The following is an 18,428-nucleotide window of genomic DNA, read 5'->3' as shown; positions in this document are numbered from 1 at the left end:
TTACATGAATACCTAATAGGCCTAGTATCTGTGATGGAAGTTTTTAGATTTCTCAGCAAAATATCAATAGCTATAGCTCATGTATTTTGGAATGTTCACAATTGCCTTTCCCACCGTATGCGTAAGATGGTGGTCCTATGTATGGCACATATACAGTCGGAAGGAAACTCTAGAGTTGATTCTCTTCATCCACCTTTATGTAGGTCTTGGAAATGAACTCAGATCGTAGGCTTGCAGAGGAAGCACTTCACCTGCCAAACCATCTACCAACCCCAGAAGATTTTTTTCATAACATCTAATGAGCTGGAACCTGCATGTTGTTAGCATCACCCCTATCTAATTCCAGAATATTTCTATCAGTTCATAAACCCTAAAGCCATTAGCTGTCACTGTCATCCTGCACCAATCAATGATCGTTTAGTCTACCTCTATAGATTTGCCCATTCTGGACATTTCTATACGCAGCATCATATAATACGTGATCTTTTGTACAAGTTTGGCTTTTTCTCTTAGTGTAACATTTTCAAGGTTCTGTCATGTTAGAGAAGGTCTGAGGTCTTCCTTTGCATGGACAGTTGTCTCTGCTTTAGGGGCTGTTGGGAATAACAGTGACTTAATGTTTGTGCACATGTCTATGAGGACATGTGTTTTAGTCCTCTTGTGGTTGATACCTAGGACAACTGAGTTTCTGGGCCATATGGCAAGGATGTGGTTAACATTTTGAGAGAAGAGCAAACAAATTTCCAGCCTCGATGATTTTTTAAAGATTATTTTCATGTATATGTGTGTTTTGCTTGTGTGAATCTATGTGCATGTATGCAGTCCCTATGGAGACCAGAAGAGGGCACCAGACCCCCTGGGATGAGAATTTCAGGTGCCTGTAAACCACCTTGTAGGTGCTGGGAATCAAACCTGGGTCCTCTGGAAGAGCAGCCAATGCTTTTAACTACTGAACCATACCACCAGCTTTCTCCATCAATATTCTTTTGTAGAATATAAAGGGGTTCTGAATTTTCAATCCACTGGACTGGATTGGATGAAATCAAATGTTATCCTTATGCACACTTCCCAGCACATGTACACTGTACACATGTCACAAACATGCACACACACACACACACACACACACACACCATTTAGAAGGCACAAGCAGCGCCTTTGTAATAGGCAGCTTGAGTTGGCCCTCGGCTCAGTAACACACAGAAAGCCAGCTAAGCCGCACTTCTTACATTGGACCATCAAGTTCTAAAGAAGGCCCCTTCCTGCAGGGTTTGCAAGATAGCCCTTGTGGACAATGACTTTTAAAAGTGACTAGTGCAGGTGCTGGCTGCCACCCCCCATGCCTTGCCCTCTGGAGATCTCTTATGGAGCAGAGCACAGGCCTGTAAGCTGCCACTCTGGTCCAATGGAGGTCGGGGGAATGGAGGGGACTCATGACCTTGCCTGTGTCTGTCTCCGGGGTGTTCTCAGGGCAGTGGGGCTGTGTGGGGAAGGGCAGAGGCTGACGCTCTGCAGGGCTTGCCAGCTGAGTTGAAAGCTGCTGAGAATGGTGCCTTCTCTCCCTTCTGATTCTCACCCTCTGGTGTCATGTCTACACTGGTCACTTAGCGATGTGATGCACCTAGCCACCTGTCCCAAGATCCCGAGCCTTTGGGAAAGGAGCTCCGAGTGAGACTTTTGCTGGAGGAGTTAAGAGTGTAGCATCGGTGGGCAGTGGTGGCACATGCCTTTAATCCCAGCACTTGGGAGGCAGAGGCAGGCAGATTTCTGAGTTCAAGGCCAGCCTGGTCTACAAAGTGAGTTCCAGGACAGCCAGGGCTACACAGAGAAACCCTGTCTCAGAACAACAACAACAACAAAAAGAGTGTAGCACCAGTGGTCAGCAGGGATCAAGATTCTAGTCAACACCCCAGTCACTAACATGCGCTTCCCTTGTCCTCTTCCCTCAGATGTGACTCCTGCCCTCAGCTGTGCTCTCCATCATGGCTGACACCATCTTCAGCAGTGGAAATGATCAGTGGGTTTGCCCCAATGATCGGCAGCTTGCTCTGAGAGCCAAGTAAGTACCTGTGGCCTGCTGGAGTGGCCCTTCCCTCCCTCTTCCCAGTCTTTTGCAAGCTTTGCTCCCCAGGGAGGAGTTTGGAGAGAGGCAGCTGTCAAATGCACACCACTCTCGGCCCACGTTTATGTATTACTCACGATGAACTAACGTGTCCCCATTTCTCAGATAAGGAAAGTGAGGCCTGTACTCCTGGCCCGTGTCCCTGTTCAGTGGCTGGGTTGGGACCTATATCCCAAGTCCAGCTGACTCCCACACCTGTGCTCTTTCACAACAACCCACAGGGAACAAGGCTTCCCCGTTGGCCCTACTCTTGTCCCTGAGCCTGGCATAAAGGGGCAGTACAGCGCATAGGCCTGTTCCTTGAATGAACAGCTCCCTTCAGCAGAGACCACAGCCAGCCACAGTATCTTTCCTATGCCCTCAGTGGGGTCTATGTCCTTCTGTGGTTCCCTTGTGTCTTTTTGGAGGTCTTCATTTTTCTATTACCCCTCAGACTAGTGACCCTTCAGTTTTGGTTGGGCCTGGCCTCCCCTGACACACATACACACACAGTGTACCTGTGGCTGAGTCTCTCATGCCCCTCATGCCCTCTAGTCTGTTCCAGCTCTCTGGTGGGTGCTGTCCCTGGCTCTGATAGGACAGGGACATCCCTGCAGCTATCAGACTGTGTCGGCATCAGGAGCCAGCATTTCCCAACTGGGACCAAGCTTAAGAAATTCGCAATCAGATGTTATGAGCCCGTGGGAGTCAGAGCTGAGACATCAAAGGTGGATAGAGAGATCCATCTGAAATGCTCAGGAAGAATGGCGTCGCCTGTGGTGTGTGAGCATCCTTGCCCCCCCTCACCCCACCCCTGCAGGGAGAGTGACTAGGGATGAAGTTGGTCCCACTCACCATCTCTGATGCCAGGCCAATGAGGTGCCCTCCCTGGCAGGGTGCACATTGCTGGGAGACCTCAGCTTTTGGACCTCTTCCAAGAGCCCAGCTGTCCCTTGACCCTCCAGTGTCCCCTTTGTTCCCAACTTTGTGTCTCATTCACCAGCTGCTGAAGCTGTCCTAGCCTCTCAGAAGAGCTAGTGTGTGTGTGTCTCCTCCCAGGTGTGTGTCTGAGAGACAGATGCCCGCTGCAGAGCTAGACATCAAGTCCAGTAGACACCCCCTAGGAAACACGGAGAGTTTTCCAACCCACATTCTTCCTTCCAGGCACCCAGTGCCTCTGGACATTCCTAAACTCGATTGGTCTTTCATAGTAAAGCTGAGATGGGGAGAGGTGAAAGTCGTATGGGTACTTAAAGATGCGAATTCTTTTGATGATGATGACTGGCAGTGGGTAGGAGTGGGGTATTAACTGGGTCCAGGACCAAGACTTCCTTTTATGTATGATTCTTCTCTTGACCCATCGAGGTAAACGTTACATGGAAATATGGGGAAAGTTCCAAGCATACGAAACAGCACGTGCAAAGGCCCTGGGGTAGATGGACCATGGTATACAGAGAGGCCTAACAAAAGGCTGGTATGGTTTAAGTGCAGAGTGTGAAGGGTACACAGTGTAAAAGGCCAAGAGAGGACCAGTCAGAGTAGGGCCTGGCTCTCCAAGACTTTCCTTCTAGACAGGAAAACAGTGGGTCCCATATTGCCCTCTAGCAATGACACTCAGTGATGGGTACACTCAAAAACCATATAGTTCATCATGGACTCCGGACCACAGTGTCCAGGCTGTGCCTGCAGCACTCTCACGAGGGCTTTGTGGGTACAATGCTGCTGTCGTGGGCAGTCTCGCCTCTAGCCATACCATTCTCTCCCAAGGCTGCAGACGGGCTGGTCTGTGCACACGTACCAGACAGAGAAGCAGAGGAAGAGCCAGTGCCTGAGCCCCGGAGAGCTGGAGATCATCCTTCAGGTCATCCAGAGAGCAGAGAGGCTAGATATCCTGGAGCAGCAGAGGATCGGGTAAGCATAGTCAGCCGCGCCGGGGCACTGAGCAGGAAGTCTGCTGGGGGCCGGTCTGCAGGAGTCAGGAGGCTCCAGCTTCTCATGGTGGGGGGGGCAGGAAGACGTTCGCAGCTGTGAGCTGGGGATTGCATTGATTGAAGACCCCAGACAGGTGCGCGGGAATGAGCCCCGGACCATTTTGGATTTGGGCTCTGAGTACCCTCCTGCAGCTCGGGCAAGGAATGGACTCAAGAGGAGACTGGTCCGTGAATGGCCCCACCCGAGGCTCCAGCAGGAGGCGCCCTCCGGTGGTGCTCTTTCAGCTTCTCTCCTGGACTCTCGCATCCAGGGCCCAGCCATCCTCCATGATGGTGTGTGCCTTTTTCCTTGTAGGCTGATTTGGACAAGCTCAGATAGGGGAGCTCGATCGCACTGGGTTCGGCTGCTTTGGGTCGGAACTCCGCTCGTTCTGATCTCATTATTTTTCTGCTCATCTTTCCCCATTAGTTCCATGATCATTTTTTAAAAGTCAGACACAGCAGAAAGGCAGCTTTAGGAGGCGATGGCCCCACTAGAAAGATGACTGCTGCGTCAACGGCCTCTTGTATGAGCCTCAATCATACAGACAGGTCATTATCTTGTCAGTACAAATAGGGCTCATGGCAGAACGGCTGGGTTTTTCTTTTTTTCTTTTTTCCCCATCTAGCCTGGCTTCTTACAGACCACCTCCCCAAGGGCCTGGCCAGGTTCTGAGCTAACCTAGAATGCTGGTGATCGACAACTCCCCTTCCCCCACCCCCCAACACACACCCCTGCTCCGTGCCCCACCCCCAGGATGGTGAGCAGGGAATGGGTTGCAGGAGCCTTATACAGGCTCCTCTGTGCGGTGGAAGCGCTTTTGGACACCCCTCAGCCAGCAGGCTGCTGTCCCAGTGCCGCCTCAGGAAGTCCCATCTGTGATCTGATGACACCCTGAGTCCCAAGCAGCAGGGAATAGAAGGACCCAGAAGCAGTAATTGTTCACATGTAGGAAACATGTCCTCTACATGATGCGTGGAAACATGATATGGATTGACAGTAGGGGTTCCTGAGAGCAACTGAACCATGCCAGGCTAGAACTGGGTTTGCCCCTGGGGCCCTACAGATGGACAGCAGTGTCAATGTATGGAAAACCTAAGTGTTCACCGCAGAGCATGCAGGAGCAAGCAGCCCTCCTGATGAGCTATCACTTGTCTCCCTTAGCAACAGCCTGTTGCTTCAGGACAGGGAGGGCCTGGGGGGACCCCATACCAAGCAAGTTTAGAAGTGGGGACCCTGGCTCTACTTCTTGGGAGCTTCATCCCTCAGCAAACCACTTCCTGTTACCCCAGCCCCAGTCCTCTCTAAAATAGGGAGCGTGGCTCCTTTCCCCATGGGAGGGGCCGATGTGGCCACACGCTACTCTGCATCCATTCAAGAGTTCTTACTGAACATCCACTGGGTACCAGAAGCAGAGTGACTGACAAACCAAACAGTTGGTTCTATAGCAGGAGATGGAGGATGGAGAGGGCATCTCCAGTGGGAAGAGCTATCGATCCCAGGCCGGGACCTGTTCAGGCTCAGCTGAGCTCCTGGGTCTCAAAGAAGAGTTGATTCTTCTCTCCTGCTGCCAGCTTCTCACCAGCCCAGATGCTCTCCTGCTGCCAGCTTCTCACCTGCCCAGATGCTCTCCTGCTGCCAGCTTCTCACTCTCCCAGATGCTTTCCTGTTACCAGCTTCTCACCTGCCCAGATGCTCTCCTGCCACCAGTTTCTCACCCGCCCAGATGCTCTCCTGCCGCCAGCTTCTCACCTGCCCAGATGCTTTCCTGCCACCAGCTTCTCGCCTGCCCAGATGCTCTGACCCAAAGCCTACCAGATTTTCAGTACTGTTCTCTGGGACACAGTTCAAGGACACCAGCCTGCTTTGGAGAGAGGGTCCCACGTCCTCTGGGCTTCCTCTTTTCCCCTCTCCTCATTATTCCAGATTTCCACAGGAGCTTAGAAAAACGTCACGTAGATCAGCTCGCCTTCAAACTCTTCAGTGACTCCAGATTGAAATGAGCCTCCAGCCTGTGACCTGCAAATCTCTGGGATCTGCCTTAGCCACCTACCCTTCTCTGGCTTATGGGACATTGCTCAGCACCCTGTCGCGTGTCTTCCAAGTGTCTTCCCAGGCCTCCACCGACCTCGCCTTATCTGGCTGTTCTTGTCCCCTCACTCTTGGCTTGTTCTCCTGTTCATGAATCTTCCCCTTTGTTGAACCTAAATTCCAAGAGAGCTGGGACCATGTGTGTATCCGGCCTATTTGTTACACTATTCCCAATGTCCAGTACACCCGAGCTGCTCACTTAACAGCAAGTTAACGAGTGCCTGGGAGTCAGCCAGGGGAAGGGGGGAGGTGAGGTGAGCATGTATGCTTAGACTATCCTTACGCGGAGGACAGGAAGCACCTTCCCTCTGACACCCTGTCCCGTGTGCTGCAGGCGGCTAGTGGAGCGACTGGAGACGATGCAGAGTAACGTGATGGGCAACGGTCTCTCCCAGTGTCTGCTCTGCGGGGAGGTTCTGGGATTCCTGGGCAGCTCCTCCGTGTTCTGCAAAGACTGCAGGAAGGTAAGCCCTGCGCTGGCCTCGCCATTCAGCTCCCCGGAATGGGTCAGCACTGCAGCCCTGTGGCTTTGCACAGCAGTTTCCAGGACAGTGTGTGCACACGTGTGTGTGTGTGTGTGTGTGTGTGTGTACATTTATGTATGTGGTGCTAGCGTCTGCTCTTTGTCAAGAAGGCCCTGAAGATGGGATGGCGTGGCTTCTCGAGCTAGCCCTGGCAAGGACATCGAGAACCTGGGTGTGAATCCAGTTCTTATACCGACCTCAGAAAACTGGTCTCGTATCTTATGCCTCACTTTCGCGGTCTGAAAAATGGGAGCAACTATCACATGTACTCAGACACATTGAGTGCAGAGCTCACACAGCCTTATCCAGCACATGGATGCTCGGTAACTGTTAGGCAAGGACTGGTTCCTGAGGGCTAAGTAGTGTGCTAGGCCTGTGCTGTCTGCTCTCTTGACACCAGGGAGAGTGGCCTTCGCAAGACCAAATGCGCTTTTGTCTTTTCTTACCCTAAACTGCCGTGTGTTAAAGCATTTCCAGGCCTTACTCGTTGACTTTCTTTAGTTTACTATTTCCCAGGGAATGATGTGCCTGGCAAGGTTTGTGTTTACTTAGGATCTCAGTCTTGCTCATCATATGGAGCCTGTGGTGTTTTCTTCCTAGAAGAAACTCTTCTAGATTTTTCCACTTCCAGCCATGACTATGTGCTGTGCAGCGACCAGCATGAATCTCCCTTTGCTGCCTCCCGTGGTCAGAGACACTGTCACCCCCTACATCTTTTTTGGTTTCACCCTAGGTTTGCTGATCCTCAAACAGCTTCCAGGCCTGCCGTTTTTAAGCTTGAAGTTCTTTCTTTCTTAACTTTAATGTGCATTGGTGTTTTATATATATATATATATATATATATATATATATATATATATATATATATATAAATATGTCTGAAGGTGTTGGATCTCCTGGAACTTACAGACAGTTGTGAACTGCCATGTAGGTGCTGGGAATTGAACCTGGGACTTCTGGTGCACAGACCATGCTCTTAACTGCTAAGCCATCTTTCTAGCCCCAAGCTTGGAGTTCTTAAAAGTGAACAAGACAGAAAGAAAAGCATCTTCTCTCTTGAGATAACAAGAGATGACAAGCCATAATCAACTAAGATGGTTACCAGTTCCGGGAAGAAATAGCAGAGCCTCGGATGGGGTGGGTGATCCGCACTGAGAGGGCCATAGAGGTGGACCTGCCGGAGCAGTACGTGTAGGCTTGAAACCTGAGGCCTTTTCAGCCTTGGCAAGGACATCATCTGAGGAAATTCAAGGCAAATAAACAGGAAAGCCAGGATCTGAGGCACAGCCTTTTCTCCTTGCTATCACATGAGGTAATTCTACTCTAAAGGCTATGAACTGACCATCCAAGCACAGCAGAGGGCGACGGGGACCTGTAGGGCCTGCTGGCTCCTCTTTCAGCCCAGAACTGGAGCCTACCTAGGTGGTGGGTGTAGGAACCTGGGGATGCTTTGCCCAGGAATGGGGCAGGTGGCTGGTGTTTCGTGCCTTCTACTTTCTGCCCCTGTGGCCCCAGCAGCCTGCTTGCTCCTCCTGCCACTCCAGCTCACCACTACTCTAAAGAGTTCAGGTTTGTGGGACCACGAAAGGTGGTCTCTTCGCTCCTCCCACGGGACCGTCCCCCTGTCGTAGAGCGAGCTGCTGACCCTGGTTATCAAAGAGTTAATACCAGATGCTCCTCAGAGAGCCATTGCCTAGGCAACGGACTGACCCAGGGGAGGGCCTCAGCTGGGTGAGGGTTGTGGGGGAGATGTTCTACACTGCCCAGGGCCCTGGGGCTGGACTGGTAGCTGGTGGCTGGTTGGAGGACATCTCTATGATGTGTTCTCTCTAGGCCTGTGGGAAGGAGACTGAATGCTGGCCTGGCAGAAACTTGTCAGGACAAAGGTGGAAGGGGAGAGAGTACTATTTACATGAGGGCATTGGGGGGTTGGAAGGGTCTTTGTCATGTGTCCTTAGCAAGACTGTTACCAAGTCATAGGTAACCACTATTGAACCACTCCCCCCGACCCCGGGTTTTTCTAGATAAGGTGTCTCTGAATAGCTTTGGCTGTCCTGGAACTCACTCTATAGACCAGGGTGGCTTCTAGCACACAAAGATCCACCTGCCTCTGCCTTCTGAGTTCTGGAATTAAAGGCATACGCCACCACACCCTACTTGCCATTCTTTAAATAGAAGGCCCACTGTGTGCAGTCTGGTTCCAGGGGATAGACAAAAACCCTTGCTCTCGTTGATGCTGTTTTCCAGAGATAGCAGGGATGGAACAGCAAACACATTTTAAGTGAGCAAACATCAAATAATGCCAGGAAGACTTTCCACTTGGTCCAGCATGGAGACAGTGACGTGTCTATCTGCGAAGGGAGGCAGGCCTCTCTGAACTGAGCCTGTATACAAGCAACAGTCAGCCTTGGGGAGGATCTGGGTAGAAATGTGCTCTGGGCAGAGGCACCTGCAGGCATGAAGACTGTGAGGTAGAACCAGCTGGGCTCTAAGAGCTAACGGAAGTATCTGGAACAGAGGGAGCGAGGAGTGAGCTTGGGCCAGGTTCCACGGAGCCTCATAACTCCAGGTCAGGAACTGGAATACCATTATGTGTTTAGGAGGATGCCATGGAGTCTGGGTGTGGCATGGGGTACTGAGAAAGGACAGGATACAGTCTGTTTTGTGTTCATGTATTGGGTGTTTTGCCTTTTCTGCGTATGTCTGTGCACTCTGTGAGTGCAGTGCCTCCATCGGCCAGAAGAGGGCAGCATATCCTCTGAAGATGGAGTTGCAGTTGTGAGCCCCCACATAGTTGCTGGGACTTGAACCCTGCCCTGTGGAAGAGCAGCCAGTGCTCTTACCCACTGAACCACCTCTCCAGCCCCTGCTGTGTGTTTTCAAGGGGTGGCTCTTGCTGTTGTAGGTCAAGTAGGCTGTTGAGGGAAACAGCGTGCAAGTGGGAGGCAAGCTTGGTGGTGATGGCTGCCGTTGGAGGAATGAAGGCCTGGGGAACAAGGCATCGTGAGGATGGAAGCCCTATGCTAATAGAGCATCAGTGTCTTTTGTGTACTCTGATCAGATGGGGAAGAGTTAGAGGTGGTAAGTGAGAGTCCCTGATGAAGAGCCGTGGCCAGTAGAAAATCAAAGTGAGAGGCCACCTGGCCCCCCTGTGTCTCAGAATGGCTAGCATACTGTTCCCACACCAGCCCTGGGAAGTTCCTGGGACTCCTGACTGACTGTGACACAGATTGAAGGTGCTTCTCTCTTCCTTGAAGCAGGAACAGAAGAACCCAGAGCTGTAGGACCAGCTTGGGTCACGTTCCCAGCTTGCTTCTGTGGAGGATTCTGGTAAAACTCACTCCGCCTCTCTTGGCCTTCATTCCTTTATCTGTAAGACAAGGTCAAAAGGCAGCCATTACCACCAGCTGGATGTGAGGGATGGATCAGCTGGTGCAAGGAAGCTCTTCATAGCCTGCTCCATCACTAGCTCCTAGCAAAGGCAGGGGGACCCTGTCACTGTCATGGTGACCGGGCCACCCCAGGGGCTCCCTGCTCAGATGTTTGCCACAGAGCATGGACCGGACCTTTGCGATCACAGGAGACACAGCGTGAGGCACAGATCAGCCAGCTGGGGCTGGGTGCCCTAACAACAGACCTTTTCCCTGTGGTTTGTGACTGGGAAGTCCAAGGCAAGTCAATGTCTCCCTGGCCTGCCGAATGGATGGCTTTTTCCTCATACGGCACCAGGCAAGAGCCCTGCTGTCTCTTCCTCTACAGACATTAATCATATCAGATATGACCTCACACTTAGGATCCCATTTAACCTGAACTCTTGACTTTCAGAGTACCCTTTCTCCCAAGATAGTCACAATGGGACTTGAAGTTCAACACTGAACTTCTGAGGGACCCAATTTAGTGTATTATACCCCATATGTGCCTTATTAGAATTCATGTTATGGTTTCTGGCTTAGTCTTCTTGTTTACTTTTCTCTTGTTCTCTCTCTCTCTCTCTCTCTCTCTCTCTCTCGCTCTCGCTCTCGCTCTCGCTCTCGCTCTCGCTCTCGCTCTCTCACTCTCTCGCTCTTGCTCTCCTCTCTCTCTCTCTCTCTCTCTCTCTCTCTCTCTCACTCGCTCGCTCGCTCTGGTTCTGTGTGTGTCTCTATCTCTTTAAAATGGAGTCTCATATCCTGCCCATTGTAGCCTCCAGTTCAGCGCTTCTGCCTCTGCCTTTGGAATGCCGGGATTGCAGATGGGTACCACCATGCCTGGAAGCACTGGTGCTTTCTTGAGCTTCATATTGAAGCTGCCGCCATCATTAGTCTTTTGTCTCCCGAGAGTTATGTAACTAAGTTAAGGGCTTGGATACCTTAGCAGTTCTCAATATTGGTGTCGAGTTGGCAGGGCCCCATGAGTGTGCAGGTGCCAGTGATTCATACATGTGACATCCAGGCACAGTCTGTGTGTCCCTCAGGGGTGAGAGGAATCGAGAAGAGAGGCTATAGGGCCCTAGGTTCCTAGGACTTAGCAACCCGGAGAGCTGTGTGGAAGAGCGAGTCTCCCAAGACCAGAAGGTGTGTGTTTGCTCAGGCTGAAGAGAGAGGATGCCGGGAAGACCCTTGGCATTGGAAGTGTCCAAGCCAGACCCGTAAGGGTGGCGGACAAATCCTCAGATGCTCCTGGGGACACCGATGCCTCTCCAGCAGGATCCCTGACAGTGTCCATCAGGCACAAGCTAATGAACGTGCAGGTGGAAGGCACTGCGGTCCTGGAGCTGTGGCCCCCTGTAATTGGGCCTGCATGTACACACCACACACACACACACACACACACACATGCACACACACACACACCGGCTGCCTGGCCTCATTTCCCTGGCAGTAGTGAAAAGGGAGAGGAGCTGGCTGGTTAATTAAAGAGGCCTGGTACTCCTAATTGCCTCCAGTCCAAGTCAGCTTCGCAACCATGGGAGGCTGTGCCCGGCTGTGGGATGACCATCTGAGCCTCAGGACAGCACTGTCACCAGACTAAGGAAGCAGTTGGAGCGTTTCCTGGTCTCAACCAAATGGATCACACAGTGCAGGCCCAGGAGAGGCAGCCTGACATAACTTAGACCTTGTGTGCTGAGTCCTAGCAGCAGAGGGGCTGAGGTTAGCCTGCAGTTTTCTCCGGCCCTTAGCAAAAGTTCTGTGGGGGCAGCATGGCCCCAGCCCAACATGGGAGAACGCTGTAGGGCAGGGTCTGGTCCACAGCTGGTCTCTCCTGCCATGGGCTCTAGACCATTTTGCTCTAAGGATCTGTCTCTCGCTGCAGAGATTGGCAGTAACCCCAGGTTAGAAGGAGGCTGTGTTGTTTCCCCCTGGACCTTAGGCAGACTCCATTCTGTTCGGGGTGAGGGATTTGTGGCTGCTGAGCAACGGGGGAGCAGATGGCACTTGCTTGTCACCCTCCTGCCTGCCACGCCTGGGCAATCTGAGGAAAGAGAGTCCCTCCCCATCACTATCTCATACTTGTCCCCAGCTTCGGATCTGCTGGCTGGAGCACTTCCTAGAAAGCCTGCTGATTCTGAACCAGAGAGCTCCTGTGCTCCTGTGAGGATCTGGGAGTCCTCCCCAGCTAGTCCTCAGAGACCACCTCCTGCAGATGGAGACGCCAGAGGAGTCAAAGAACTCACGTGCTGGCTACACAAAGTACAGGCGGAGGACCAGAGGCACCGACATCCTTCAACGCGGGCTGGAAGAGCAGATCCTCAGGCCCCCTTGTACCCCGAGCCAGAGTCTGCATTTCATCAGATTCATTAGCGTGACGTCTTCAAGTGTCATCCGTACCACGGCATGCGCTTGTCGGCGGACTTCCTCTCCTTTATGAAGGGACTAACATTTCAAGGTGACTATTTGACCATACTTCTGCTAATGCACTCATCTGTGATGGATACCCTGAGGGCTCCCACAGTTTAGCTATTGTAAACCGTGTGACTGTATGTGCGGTTGTGCAGATCTCTCTGAAGTCCCGCTTCCAATTCCCTGGGAATAAATGTCCAGCAGTGTCATAGCTGCCTCCCACAGTAGTTATAGCATGACTTTGTGAGGAGCCGCCATACCATTCTGCAAGGGGCTGAATAATTTTACATTGCTGCCATCAATGTGCAAGAGTCAGGAGGTGTCTCCCTCCAGGGAATTAGGATATGTTGAAAGTCCTCAATGGCTCCCCTCCTGACCTCCCTTTCCAAGCCTGATTTTAAGCACCTCGGGTCCTGGGGGAGAGGGGAGAGAAAGCATGGAGACAGCAGCCAGCCACCTTGAGTGATAGCGCATTCATCCAAGCTGCCTCCGAATTGGCCTCGCTGCGTCCTTTCTTCTCCTCGGCCTAATTTGATGTGGAAGACGTGTGTTTGTGCCTTATTACAAAGATGGATTTTTTTCGTTTGGCTACTGATGTTTCCTAAATTCCCGGAAAGAGTCACTTAATTCCTCTGCCCTGAGGGGCCCGCTCCGGCAGCTCGCCTGTCACCAAGGCTGTTTGGCAGGAATTGACTTGGCTCCTGTTGTCAGGATCAGAGGATTGGACCAGACACCAAGCTGCATCTTGGAACATCCACCTCGCCTGGGGTTGGCAAGCAGAACATCTCCATTAAGGCACACGTGCCCTGCTGCCTAGTGCCCACAGCCGGCCGGCCTTCCCCCAAATAAAGAAACTGTCACTCTGCACAGTTGCCAGTCCATCCTGTTCACTTGGGGTTATCTGGATAGAAGAAGGTGGGCTATGGCCCACTTGGCCAGTGATGCCCTTAGCTCAATGGATTGACTCTCCATCCCTGGCCTGCGTGTCAGTTCTGCAGCTCTAGACACTGTGCCCATCTGACTCCCAAGGGATGCCAGGCTTACACGTACATAGGTCTCGGCTGGGAGAAGGAGTTCTGTAGGAGAGCTGAAAGAGGCCCCAGAACAGATAACAATGGGGAGACACTGGGCAGCCTCTGTTCATGGGGAGCAATGTTGGAGGAATGAAAATGTGCCCATCAGGACATGGCTAGAACAGACATGGCTCTGCAGAGTCACAGGGATGGCAAGCACTTGGGTATACGGGAGACTGAGAAGAGGAGGGGAGGAAGAAGGAAGACAAGAGGGGCTTCGAGGCCAGGCTGAAGCATCATTAGAGTCACTCAAGAGAGCTGAGCAGTCTGAGATCTGTGAGAGAGGCAACGTCCACACAGATGTCTCGTGGAGACCTGGGGGCACCATGGTGGGTTGGCAGGAACACACTGACACCTGAACTGTCCATGTAGCAGGGACCAGGGGTGGTGGCACACACCTGTCATCCAGCCACTTTGGAAGCTGATAAAAAGATGATTCAGAGTTCCTGGCTAGCCTGGGCTACAAAGGCCAGATTGTGTCCCAAAGGGAAAGAGTAGCCAGGGCCTAGATTAGGCAGGAAACCAGGATATTCAGAAACAAGGAAGAGAAATTTATGAAACAAGTTTGAATTATCGGGGATTGGGGCTATGGCTCGATTGGCAGAGTTGTTGAGTGGTCGGAAGCTTTGGGTTTGATCAAAGCATCACATAAACTTTGGGGTGATGGTGCACATCCCAAGGTCATCTTCAACTATATGGCAAGTTCAAGGCCAGTCTGGGCTATATAAGACCCCGACTTTTTAAAAGGTTTCCAGTAATTGACAGCTGCCTCCATGCCAGGCCCCTTGTCCTCTTGGTCACCAAAGCTGCCATGGGAACCGGCCAGCCATACTTTTCAGGTGAGGAAAGGAGCACTAAGCAGGGGACAAAGTGGCCTCTTCCCCAGGTGGAGTCTTGATGACCTTAGCCAGCAGGCTGTGTCTCAGAACATGAGAACCATGAAAAGACCAGGGCAAAAGGAGTAGGTGAGGGCGTGACCTGTCGGGTGACATTTGCGTGGCCTACCATCCCGCTGTTCAGTATGGGCTTCTCTATGCAGTCAGTGAGCCAGGACCAGATGCTGAGCCAGGACCAGATGCTGAGCCAGGACCAGATGCTGAGCCAGGACCAGATGCTGAGTGCCTGTTGTGTGTGGCCAGGCCATCCAGGCTGAGGGTAACACAAGACTAAGGAACCACCTCGTGATCCCACGACGCTGTCCAGTGGGGCACGGGGAACAGAGGGATAAGAGGAACGTGAAGAGAGAATATAAGCTGAGTCTTCTTCCCTGCCTAGCTCCTCGGCACTCCAGAGCCATCTTCAGCAGCAGAGCTTAGACTGCCCCAGGCTCAGCCACCTAAGGGCAGGATCTTACCCCAGGACGAGCTTCCAGCCTCAGCTCCAGCCAGCCGCAGTGGGTACACTCCACCTTCAACTCCAAATACAAAACCTGAGATGCCTACCTACCACCTCCCTGGCTATATGCAGGCTACTCAGGAGTCTGCCGTGAGCACGCTGGCAGACCTGGTCCGCCCTCCACCAGGCGCTAGGTCAGGGGTCTCCCCTGCTTTGGACAACCCATGAGCTAGAGTGGATTTTTGCAAGGATTGAAAACAAATACAAAGAGAAGTAAAAAAATTGTAAGGATTTCAAGTTGAATATCCATAATGGTTTATCAGAGCTCGGTCATGTCCACAACTTGCACATTGTCCTTTCCAGCCTGGCATCATGGTGACGGAACTGAGCAGGGACACACCTTGCTTTCTGGCTCTCCCTTTCTTAGCCCAAAGCACCTGATGGCTCCAGAGGGTAAGAAGGGGGCTAGAGATGTGGCTTAGTAGGAGAGCTTGGCCAGCAGTGGCTCTGGCTTCATCCCCAGCACCACAGATGTGAACATGAAGGGGACTTTCTTCCCTCCTGGTTAAGCCATTGGGGGGAGTAAGCAAGAGGTCTGAGGTTGGTCTTAAAGACCAGCAAGGTTGTCCCTCTTAACCTGGAGACTCGTCTTTCCCCGGATTTCTGTATTATGCAGGATGTGGGCACAGGACCTCAAGCGTGCTAGACCATAGCTACCCTCCGGGCCATCTCTTGGAATCTTAAAAAGATAATATAGATTCTAGTGCCTAGTGGTCTCCAGTACTGGATTCAGTTGCCTATGTTCTACTGCCTCGATTGTTCTGACCTGAAAATTGGGGATAATCAAAGTTCCTGCCTTAGAGTGTGGTTGTGAGGATAGAAATGAGTTAGGCATGTGATACGCTCTTAGAGACGGTATCTTGTGCATAATGACTGCTGGAGAATTATAGTTTATACAAATGTAGGTAAAACATTTACCCAGCCCTAACCCTAAGAGTTTGGGTGTTTTTCCTTCTAAACTCTCCTCTCACATCCAAGTGTCTGCAGATGTATATGTTGTTTGTGTACTGAGGGTATATGTTGTCTACTGATGTATATGTTATTTGTATACTGAGGGTATATGTTGTCTACTGATGTATATGTTATTTGTATACTGAGGGTACATGTCGGAAGAAGGTTGTCCTTGAGACAGGGTCTTGCAAAGTAACCCTGGCCGGCCTGAAACTTGCTATGTAGCTGTGATAGCCTTGATTTTCTAGTCTTTCCACCCTCGTCCCCCAAGCAATGGGATCCCAGGCCTCCACCCACCTCTAACCCAGTGCCTGGCGATGTCTGTGTATTTTCTTGATGAACCTAAATATATTTCTTATTCTGTAGTTTCTCTTGTTTATGTTTTCACTTCATATCACATCAGAATCAACACCCCACACCCACACGCATGCAAAACAATCCAATTCTGTTTTTAGGAACTATGTGTGATAATATAAGGGGTTTCCCACCCTTCCCTGCAGCCCTTCTTCCCAGGTTACTCACAGCCTGCGGGGACCACGGCTGGAGTGAGGTGAATGGTCCGCCCCCTTAGACAGCAGACATCTCCCCTCCTGCTCCCTAGTCTGCCTTCCTCCTGGGATTCCCTGCAGCTTGTCTCTGTACACTGACCCCAAAACCATGCCTACCCATGTCTGAAATCTAGGTGGGACAGTTTGAGTTTATTTCCAGAAGGCTCCTTGGTCTTTACGTGAGGTGCGTGGGAATCCTGTTGTCTAAGGCCATCCACATCACCACTCCTCCTCCCTCCTCCACACACACACACAGATTGGGGGTCAGTGTGAGGCAGATGCAGCAAGAAGCTGAAGCAGCCTCCCCGTAACCTCTGCGCCTGCCTGAGCATTTTTCTGGGGCTTTTTGTGGATGCTGTTTTTGCTTTTCCAAGTTATGGTTTCTCTAGCCATTCTTGAACTCTCATATACACCAGGCTGGCCTTGAACTCAGAGAGATCTGCCTGCCTCTGCCTCCTGAGGGCTGGGATTAAAGGCGTGCTCCACCACCGCCAGTAGCTTTAAAGGTACTCATTTGCTTCCTAGCCCCCTTGAGCTCAGGAATCGTGTCATTGGGTCAGGAGGAAGCCCACATGGGTTGGATGTGCTCTGAGAGCCCCTCTGTCCTGAGTCCTCACAGCCCACCACTGTTAGGTGATAGTCAAAAGGCAGTGTGTTCAGACCATTTTCTAGACAGAGAAATACAAGCTTGGAGATACAGCTCACTCGTGGTAGCTCAGCCTAGTTCAGATGTTATCTCCATACCTTATGATAAAGGAAGAAAACTGAAAATACTCAGGAGACCTCCCCCCAAAGGAGGAGACACAGGTACCACCTTTTAGATGGGGTGCCCTGATGCCAGAAGCAACGCCAATGCCCATGGCAGATTACAGAATAGGGAGCAGCCGCCAGCATTGGCTCCCTGAGGCAGTTGTCACAGTCTGTCATGATCTGGAGATGTCTGGACAGATACCGTGAGTTTGTAGGGGTCTGGTTTGAATCTTCCTGAGGCTAATCGCCTAATTGAGTGAATATAAGAGCTCCTATCTCCCAAGGGTGGGACGCAAACCTGCCCAGGCTCTGCGGACTTGCCCAGGCTGGGTCACACCTCCCCGCTTCAACCATGTGTGCCCACCACTCACCTCCCCCTAAGGCCCCTGGCTGCTGCTGTCGGTCACAGCTTCTTCCTCCTGATCTCGTGGGTGGAGCTGTGCCAGGCTCCGGCAGCAGGAAGTGCCGCTGGGCAATCTGTTTAGTGGCTCGCTCTTAGCAGAGGTAATCCTGTGGACTCACTTGTCCTCTGCCGCGGTAAATAGCAGATAATGACATTTCCAGTCCATGGTGTGGCTCGGCGCCGCGTGCGGCCCCTCTTTGGCTGCCCTGCCAGCTGCCACACTTCAGCAGGCCTGTGACTCTTCCCTGCTCTCACATTGACTCTTTATTGCTGGAGACCTTTCCCCCATGGCTGTCAGTTGCTCACTGACCACAGCTCAGGGTGTGTGTAGTCAGTTCTCTGCGCCCCAGTGGGGGTGGGGGGCCACTGGGACAGCTCTGCTGATGGAGAACGAGGGCGGGATGGGGGAAGGGGAGAACTGGCTCTCTTCCTCTAGGCTCCCAGTACCCCCAGCCTCAGAACCAGACAAGGTCAGGTGCATTCCCAATGGTATAGCTGGAAACTCCAGCCTCAAAAGGCCAAGGGCTAGGGACTTAATGGTAGATTGCTTTCCTAGACTATAAGAGGCCCTAGGGTCCATCCATAATCCCCCCTAAAAATAAAGAATTATGGCTTTATCAGATGGTGGAAGGGGAGAGTCTCTAACCCCTTTCCGTTGAAATTTGTTTCTCCTTTTTTGTTTTGTTTTGTTGAGACAGGGTTTCTCTGTATAGCCCTGGCTATCCTGGAACTCACTCTGTAGACCAGGCTGGCCTCGAACTCAGAAATCTGCCTGCCTCTGCCTCCCAAGTGCTGGGATTAA

The 18,428-nt window shown here is 51.8% G+C and overlaps 1 protein-coding gene across 2 annotated transcripts in view; it reads left to right on the top strand.

Annotated features, from left to right (window-relative positions):
- The window catches only part of Rph3al (rabphilin 3A like (without C2 domains)), a 138,282-nt gene that overhangs the window by 54,906 nt on the left and 64,948 nt on the right, over positions 1-18,428 (top strand). For both annotated transcript variants that reach the window (XM_029546600.1, XM_021212654.2), the window contains 3 exons: positions 1,950-2,059; positions 3,869-4,012; positions 6,498-6,627. In XM_029546600.1, the coding sequence (XP_029402460.1) occupies positions 1,983-2,059; positions 3,869-4,012; positions 6,498-6,627 (351 nt within the window). In that variant the 5' untranslated portion in view covers positions 1,950-1,982. The remainder of the gene's footprint in view (positions 1-1,949; positions 2,060-3,868; positions 4,013-6,497; positions 6,628-18,428) is intronic.

Source organism: Mus pahari, chromosome 14 (genome assembly GCF_900095145.1).
Source record: "Mus pahari chromosome 14, PAHARI_EIJ_v1.1, whole genome shotgun sequence".
Lineage (NCBI taxonomy): Eukaryota > Metazoa > Chordata > Mammalia > Rodentia > Muridae > Mus > Mus pahari.
Note: the sequence above shows the minus strand (reverse complement) of the source record. Positions and strands in the feature narration are given on the sequence as shown.